Source organism: Trichomycterus rosablanca, chromosome 15 (genome assembly GCF_030014385.1).
Source record: "Trichomycterus rosablanca isolate fTriRos1 chromosome 15, fTriRos1.hap1, whole genome shotgun sequence".
NCBI lineage: Eukaryota > Metazoa > Chordata > Actinopteri > Siluriformes > Trichomycteridae > Trichomycterus > Trichomycterus rosablanca.
In genome coordinates this window covers 21,882,593-21,891,535 of record NC_086002.1, presented here as the reverse complement: position 1 = coordinate 21,891,535, position 8,943 = coordinate 21,882,593, and the positions used below count along the sequence as shown (strand labels likewise).

The 8,943-nt window shown below is 42.7% G+C and overlaps 1 protein-coding gene across 1 annotated transcript; it reads right to left on the bottom strand.

The window, feature by feature from the left end:
* Positions 1-2,738: 2,738 nt before the first annotated feature.
* On the bottom strand, positions 2,739-8,265 carry LOC134328379 (arf-GAP with coiled-coil, ANK repeat and PH domain-containing protein 2-like). Its single transcript, XM_063009483.1, has 5 exons — positions 8,051-8,265; positions 7,731-7,782; positions 7,101-7,201; positions 6,859-6,967; positions 2,739-2,984 (listed from the first exon to the last, which is right to left on the bottom strand). The coding sequence occupies exons 1-5, from the start codon at positions 8,263-8,265 to the stop codon at positions 2,739-2,741; spliced, it is 723 nt and encodes a 240-aa protein (XP_062865553.1).
* Between the last annotated feature and the right edge of the window lie 678 nt (positions 8,266-8,943).

Sequence of the window (8,943 nt, the reverse complement as noted above, 5' to 3'; positions counted from 1 at the left end):
TTAGAGGATGGAATCATACCACAACCAGCTTCCGCCCAGCTGGCAGAAATCACTGCTGTAACTAAGGCACTGAAGCTGTCAGCTGGTAAAAGGGTTAACATCTACACTGATTCAGCCTATGCACACTCAGCCATACATGTAGATGGACCTCAGTGGCTCCGACGTGGCCTAGTCACCTCACAGGGCACCCCTATTAAACACATGACTGAGTTACAGGAACTGTTAACAGCAGTACACCTACCAAAGCATGTAGCCATAATAAAGTGTAAGGGACATTCCAATTTGAAAACGAAGGTAGCCCAGGGAAACAATGCAGCCGACTTAGCAGCTAAAGCAGCTGGGGGTTATGTAAGACAGCTGGTAGTACTGACGACACTGAGTCTGCCGGAACTTACAGACACTCATCTTAGACAGATGCAAGAGAGGGCAGGAGCGTATGAAAAGAATAGCTGGTTACAGAAAGGGGCGAAAGAGGTGGACGGAATCTGGAGAAATCACGAAGGTAAGATAGTGGCACCAGGAGCGGTACTAAAACTGCTCTTAATCGAAGCCCATGGTCCCACCCATGTAGGGACAAAAACCATGCTGCACCACCTTAGGGCCAATTGGTGGCATCCAAATCTAGCAGACATGGTTCAGTTGCATGTGAGAGAGTGTGGGGCGTGCCAGGAAAATAATCCGAAACCAACCTACAGGTTACCTATCGGAAATTTTCCAGTACCAGACGCACCTTTTAAGGAAATTTGTATTGATTACACTGACATGGGTCCAGACAGAGTGGTGAAGGGTTATCGTTACCTACTGGTAATGATCGACAGGTACACAAGGTGGGTGGAAGCCATACCCGCCAGGCGTGAAGATGCCAAAACTGTAGTGAAATGGCTTAAGACCGAATTGATTCCAAGGTATGGTGTACCTACAACAATCAGGTCGGATAATGGGACTCACTTCAGCAACAAGCAACTACAAGAAGTGGAAAAAGCCCTGGGAATAACCCATAAATTTGGCTCAGTGTATCATCCGAGTTCGCAGGGTATTGTAGAAAGAGCCAATCAAACAATCAAGACCAAATTGGCCAAAGCCTGCTATAAATCCAAGATGACTTGGGTTGAAGCATTACCATTAGTGCTCATGTCCATGAGGAGCTTCCCTAGTGGGGACTCTCATTACTCACCTCACCAGCTGCTGACTGGTCGACCCATGTCAGGTCCGCCACAAGATAGAGCAGTAGGCAAAATGTTAGATTTGTGGGATGAAGAGTTGGACAATTACATGGAAGCTTTAACTAAGTTTGTTGCCAGTATCTCTCCCCAGAAACTGAAAGAAGGAGAGGAACGAGTACCATTGGTGTCTGAGGTGGAACCAGGACAGTGGGTCAGGATCAAGGTGCACAAAAGGAAGTGGGATCAGCCGAGGTGGACCGGACCTTGGGAAGTGACTGAAGCCACTTCACATGCAGTCAGAGTAAGAGGGAAGAAAGGTAACAACTGGTATCATCTGAGCCACTGCGTCCGTGCTGAACCTCCGACCAGAACCCTCGCAGGGACTGGACAAGATCTGCAGGCACCCATCCTTGAGGGTGATTCCTAATTCTGCTTAAGGCGGGTCAGCCTAGCAAGAAAAAGGGGACATTTTTCAGAAGGATGGTGTAAGGAAACCATTATCCTGGATAGTGATGGGAAGTATACAGGCAGCCAGCTGAATGCACAAAAATTCAGTAGGGCGGATTTAGTATGGTTGTGTGGAGATATGAGAATCCGGCGAAGGTTGTATGGGAATTGGTCTGGGGAGTGGGCGTTGGTCTTTCTGATTATGCCTTTCAGAATTTACAAGCAGCACGGAGTGGAGGATGCCGCGGACGTCCTGACCAATCACCACAGCCATCGAAGAGACACCCGAGAGGTCAAACCTGGCGGATCCTTCGACAAGACCGTGTGGATTGATGGTATAGGGGTCCCAAGGGGGGTCCCAGATGAATTTAAGGCTGGGAACCAGATTGCTGCAGGGTGTTGTGATAATAAGTAGCTTCAAAAGATTAATAACCTTTTTAATATGAAAGGGGCACCACCGGAATTTAGTTTATTTTAACTTAGGTTTTGGCAAATTCCAGAAAAACCAAATTAAGGACCAATCAGCTCTATTCTGTAGGATGGACTTCTTTAAGTCTATTCTCGCTTCTGGTAATCAAAATTAACACACTCAACTTAAATGATTATCATATTTATTGAAGATTAAACATAGTAAAACAGTACTTGATAAAAAGGAATATATGGTTAAACAGTAACAAGAGTAAAATTATGGAAAATACTAAATCAAATATTAAGAACTTATGAATGGAACCTTTTTGGTGAAAAGAGGGAGACGTGTCTAATTAGGATGTCCGTTATTAATAAGTTTAGGTTAGAAAAATAATAGCCGACAGAACCAAGCCCTTCACGAAAGCGAGAATGTATTGTCTACCTTTGTAGTCTTCAAAGTCCAGCGATGGTTCTTCACGTTGGAGCTCTTTTGACCAGTTTTCAACAGATGGGATCGGTGACTCCTCTGTTCTGGTCGGCTCAACAACGCGGTGCGTGTAGTCTGGATGTTCACTCCCTTAGAACAGCTCTGCAAGGAGACTCATGCCAAGGATTGCGTGAAGAGGTTGGGTTCTGCCTTCGCGTCCGAATCTGGGCAAGGAGCGTTGAAAAGAGGGCTTGTGGCTGATGTCTGTCTGGTGGATGCGGCCAGCGCTTCTCCTAGACGGTAGTGGCTCTAGAGCCAAGCCAGCTGAGGTCACGGTTACCAGACTGGGGATTCAGTCGGGTCAGCTGTCCTCTGGTGATCTTCTCAGGTCCGATGGCTTTAGCTCTTCCTTGTTGAAGTCCAGAGTGTCGAGTTGGAGCCTTTTTCTTGGGTCGAAAGCGTGTTCCTTTTTTTCTGAGAGAGCCTCTTGCATCAGCTTTACCGCCTCTTTTCAAGGGACAGTGAGGGGAGGAGTTTTGCTTAGGGAAAACCAATAAGATGACCAGGACCTCCTACCGAGGGTGTGGCGTAATTTTAGCTTCCTACATTCCACCAAAAAGGAGTAACTTATAAGTAACCACTGGATGGCACTATAGCTCTTCCAAATTACCACTTTTATCTAGCATTAAACATTCCAATATTTCTTACGATTTAAACGTTAATACTAGATACAGACTGGTATAGGCACTCTTATAAGTATATCTATATATACTGGGATATGTTAACTTTTAGCAACAAGAATCAACAACATCAAGTGTTTTTGATAACTCTAGCACACATTAATAGGATTATACAGGTATTACTATAAACACACAACCTGATAAATGATTACTAAAACAACTTCATACATTCACATGCAAACATTCTGTGGAGACAACAGAGCATGAAATACTTCCTAAGATTTTAAGCTTATATTGGGTCAGACTAATATTTGAACAGTTTTACCCTGAGCCGGTTATAACATAAAAGAGGACACACATTAACAAACATGACACAATTGCAGTAGAACTTTGAGGTGTGTAATTGTGGCAAATTATAACATATAAGCAGACAGCATATTACCAAAACCTAGCACATTTAAACTCTGGAATGTGTAACTGTGAGTGGGTCCCTCTGTGGGGGTAGAGGGGTGATCTTTTCCCAGCAGATCTGGGGGACTCTGAAAGCCCCGGTGCCTTACTGTCTAGAGAAGTGTGTCCCTGTAGCAGTGACTGAGTCGTTAGAGAGTCATTAAGAGATAGACTCCCACACATCAGAAATCCTCCGGGTAATAAACATTGAGCCAAATGGGTTTTTATGGTAAAGGTCTGCCTTTTGTTTAGACAAAAGAGGTCTGGAAAGTCAGTCCGAAATCAGGTTCTCCCCAGGGAGCCTTTCAGTGTGTTAGTTCAAAGGGTCTTAAACCCAGAAAGGAGGTGTCAACCGAAGTTCAGGCAGTAACTTTTAAAGATTACCATCTTGTTGATACATCCAGCTTGACTTGAGAAAAATTCTTAGTTTTTAATGTTCTGAAAGAAGAAATGCAAATATCCATGACACTACAAGGGTTTGAAAGTGCACTCTTTTGGTGGGTAACTATCAACAAGAATGTAGACTGGATAAACTATCTCTATTACAATCAGCAGAGATTTGTTAATTTCAGTGCTCAGGCCATTGAGGGACTGAGAGACCAGCTAGACCAGACTTCACTTATGACCTTACAGAATAGAATGGCATTAGACATGTGGTTAGCAGAGAAAGATGGAGTTTGCCAGATTGTGGGTTCATCGTGTTGCACCTTCATCCCTAATAATACTGCACCCGATGGTAGTGTGACACGAGCTTTGGAAGGATTAAGGACTTTGTCACGAGAATGGAAGGAAAATTCAGGGATAAACAATGAATGGGTCAAGTGGCTAGAAAATATATTTGGACCATGGGAGGGAGTTATTACGAGTTTAGTGATGTCAGTATGAGAGTGTGGGAACGGCAATTTTAGTGGTGTGTCGGGATCAGATTGGATCCAGGATCGGGAGAATTCGAAATCTGCCAGACTCAAAAGGGTACCCGACTAAAAAGGTAAGGGCGATTTAAGTCCTCATTTAGATGCAATCAAATATTTAGTTCTGAGTCTGGTATGTTGAGAATTCTCTTGTAGATAATTAGAAATAATTACTGATAAATGTTAAGGCGTGGTTCCTCTTTCACTGACAAAGGTATGGTGGGCATGCCTTGACTCCTGGTGAGTCTAAAGGATCCGGTGTGGTTAGAGTCCATGCCAGTTTGGTTAGAGTCCAAACTCAAAGCCTGGTACCAGGTCAGTTGGTTCGAGTCCAACTGTGAAAGCCTGAACGGGTTCAGGTCGGTTGGTTAAAGTCCAACCGTTTGTGTGGTAAGTTATTTTCTGGTCGGTGTCGAGCAGTCGGTCCTGAAAACCAATATAGCAATTGCTTTGTGGAATAATCAGTGGAATTGATTAAGTTTCCTATTGCATGGTTAGCAATTGGTTAGTAAAGTCAGTGAGGCTAGAACTGGTCAGGGAAACTACTTACCGGGGTCTTGGTGATGTCAGTATGTGTAGGATTGGTAATTTTAGTGATATGTTGTTGTTATGGTATCCCGTGCATCAGGGTATTAATAGAAAAATTTGTGATAGAAGTAGTGTGTAGAGGAAGCAGAGGGGGGCAGGATCCACCAGTTATCCAGATGATGTTGGCTGATTTATCTAGATATCATGTAGATGATGATGAGGAGGATACCCTTGAAGGTGGGCCGGAAGACCCACTTCGAGCAGTATAAGTGCTACTAACTCTGCTTAATTAAAGGTAAAACCGACCAGACAAGATGAGGAGAGAGGACCAGCACTACTGATCACACACCGTGATGAAGGAAGGAGACTTGGAAGGACTGGCAGAGGCAGACACTGAGGGGACTGGAAGACCCACTCCAAGGGACAGAAGTGCCACCAACTGGACCTGCCTACAGGGAACTAAACACAGCAGAAAGCCCGACAAAACCGACTATGTGGAAGAAGAGTCCAGTGGAGTCAACGGAACGGAACAAGAAGATGGGGGAGGATTTAGTTAGACTAGAAGAGAAAAACATAGACATATAGTTCGCAGACACATAGACCATCTTTGAAAACACTAGTTAAGTGCAACACACATAGTTTAGCTACAAAACGCAAGGGGTTAGTTCAGGATTGTTTACAATGTATATATGTTTGGTACTCTGCTATTTTTAGGAAGGATATTCTCTGTGTTTCATTGGTTAAATGTTTGTGCTGCTGCGGAAACAGGTAAGACCGACAGGGGAGAATCCATGAGACAGTAGAAGCTATGCAGAGAAACAGGAGTTATGGGCCCCTTCTGAATATCTGCAGCTCCGTCTGGTGGAGGACAACCTGAACGGACTTCCTGTAGAAGCCACGCACTCATTATTTTATTTTATTTTTCTCTTTTTGATTTCCTATTTTTTAAATTACTTAATTTAGATTTCCTATTTTTATTATTTTTGTTGTTTGTTTGTTTGTTTGTTTTAGGGTTAGGAGCTGTTGCGATAGGTACGGTTCCTTTAGTTTAACTGGTAGCCTATTTATTTTTAGAAACGTTTTATTGTAAAAAATTCAGCCCAGTGGCCATGTAGTCAGAAGGGGTTAAATTGGGGGTTGCTGACGGCTATCCTATCTCCTGGAATCTAGAAACACCTAACCTATAGTTAAAAGTTAATGTGAAAGCATTAAGATGCTTTCAAGGGGGAATGGTTAGGATTTTCGGAACTTAAAAACGTACATTTAATATGGGAAGTGTTCCGGCATTTACCCACGTGCTCCCTTTAATTAAAATGGCGCCGAGCATGCTCCCTTTGTTCAAAATGGCGCCGGCCAGGCTCCCTCCCTGACTCCTACCGAGGGGGGGGAGGCGGAGCCCTGGGCTTTTTAGCACATTTCATTGGCTCCAACAGCAGCGGCGGAGGAGGAGCCTAGACTAGTTTAAAAGAACGGCGCGCTCAGAGGCCGTCTCTCTTCTTGGCTGGCGATAGTTTTGGATTGCAGGAGAAAGGAGCGTCGATCGGCTTAGCTCTGACATATATTCACAGATCATTTTTACACTTAATAAAGTGTTTTTGAAGAGTACTTTCTGGGTTCTCTGACTGCTTTCTTCAGGACCTCTTGAACTAAAAGATTTGTCGTAACACTTCCTGTCTAGTGTCTATCAAACAGATAATACTGGTGTTACACAGATGCAGATAAAATATCATAAAGGGAACAACATCACAATTCACACTTAATGTTTTTAAATGAGAGACTTTTTGTTGCTGTATTATTACATCATTAGATATATACACGTCTCAATGATTCTTAGAAGGTGTTACCTCCAAGCTGTCTGATCTGTCAGCATCATCAGGCTTGGTAATGATGTTCTGTATTACTTTCATCCAAGCCTGTCCAATCTCCTCCGAATCAGCTTTCAAAAAACACCTCCTTCACACACACACAAACACACACAATACACATTTTAATAATATAATTTATGTATTTTGTTTATTAGATGTGTGAGAAAGGTGTTTACAAATGTAATATATATGAATGAGTATTATTATTGAACAGCACTCACTTAGTGGGTGAAACCAGCTGGAAGTGAAAGCTGTGTCTGATGTTCTCACAGTGTTCAATCCTACACAATCTCACATCTTCTATCAGCACAGTCGCCTCACGCTGGTTACAAACAAACAAAGTTTACACCAAAAATAATAGATGATCTTAAAAGCACATTTTAACAGTTCATGCTGTATAATGTTTAGTTTTACTGAATGTAAAGTGTTCTTGTGTCTATATGAGGTTCCTCCAGGTACTTTGGTTACCTTACACATCACCAAAACATGCAGAAGGTGGAGTGGGTACCCTGAAATGCCTCTGTGTGTACGTGGGTAATTAAATGGGTGAGTGAGTGGTGCTCTGCATGAGCAGGGACAGAGTAGTGTGTTTAGGACAGGACAAGATTGAGACGAATGATCTGCTGTGGTGACCCCTAACTGATTTAAATCCCAGCAGTGCTATTGACCAGCCAGACATCGACACAGACGTCATGGGCCACGTCTCAGGATTGGTGGCTGAAGCCCCTGTGATGATTGGCACTTTGTTCAGGTGATTCCTGCCTTGTGTCCAGTGTTACCCTGTGTAACCAGACCCCCGAGACCCTGACCAAGGAAAAAGAAATCAGGTTGGAAAAGGTCATGTGACTCACCTTAGACTTGCTCTTGTAAATGAGCTGATTGTCCTTAATCATAAACCAGCGCCTGCAGAGAAAAACACAGAAACACAGAAACAGCTGCAGCTACTGAATATTACTGACAATATTACTGCAGGAATGAAACTCTTCAGTACATCAGGGTTTGTTCACTGCTTTATTTCATGTCAACCTGGACTTGGAAGTTTTTATCTAATATAATATCTTATCTGAGGCTTTATTTATTTTGATCAGTTAATTAAGTGAATAAGTGAATAAAAAATACTGATATTTAATTAAAATAAAACGTTTTGAATCCACTTGAGCTTTCTACAAACCTGTTCCATGTCTTAAACACATTGCTGGCCCTCTTGAACAGAAATCCCTCCATAACGATCCTGTTCTCTCTGTCCACATCGTATTTCTGTCTGCTGTCCTCATTCAGGTCGTCCTGAGAAGACGTCTGAGGACGGGTCAGACAAACCGGCCAACAAAAGAATCTCTGCATTAAAGAAGCACGTTGGTTCTCACGTCTCTTCTGTTTCTCAGCCATGATGAGTGAAGAGGTGAAAACAGAGCAGCTTCACCAAACCCCAACTTTTATTCCATCAGGATTTAATAGAGGAGCTCAGAACAGCGACTGTGACGTCACCCAGTTCTACAGTGGAGCTGAAACAACTTCAACTCCATTTACAGCCGATCACACACACACACACACACACACACAATTACATATTACACACACACACACACACACACACACACACAATTACATATTACATGTGGTTACTGTGTGTGTATTGTACAATCAGTATCATTAAACACACACACACACACAATTACATATTACATGTGGTTACTGTGTGTGTATTGTACAATCAGTATCATTAAACACACACACACACACACACACACACACACACAGACAATTACATATTACATGTGGTTACTGTGTGTGTATTGTATACTCAGTATCATTAAACACACACACACACACACACAATTACATATTACATGTGGTTACTGTGTGTGTATTGTACAATTAGTATCATTAAACTCACACACACACACACACACACACAATTACATATTACATGTGGTTACTGTGTGTGTATTGTACAATCAGTATCATTAAACTCACACACACTCTCACACACACACACACACACACACACACACAATTACATATTACATGTGGTTACTGTGTGTGTATTGTACAATCAGTATCATT

What these genes read in the sequence shown, in the direction of transcription:
- LOC134328379 (XM_063009483.1), bottom strand. Translation starts at nt 8,265, where the DNA reads ATGGCTGAGAAACAGAAGAGACGTGAGAACCAACGTGCTTCTTTAATG. An exon ending in TTTACAAGAGCAAGTCTAAG is followed by an intron (nt 7,202 to 7,730) that starts GTGAGTCACATG and finishes GTTTGTAACCAG; the next exon opens with CGTGAGGCGACTGTGCTGAT. An exon ending in ACAGATCAGACAGCTTGGAG is followed by an intron (nt 2,985 to 6,858) that starts GTAACACCTTCT and finishes GTTTTCCCTAAG; the next exon opens with CAAAACTCCTCCCCTCACTG.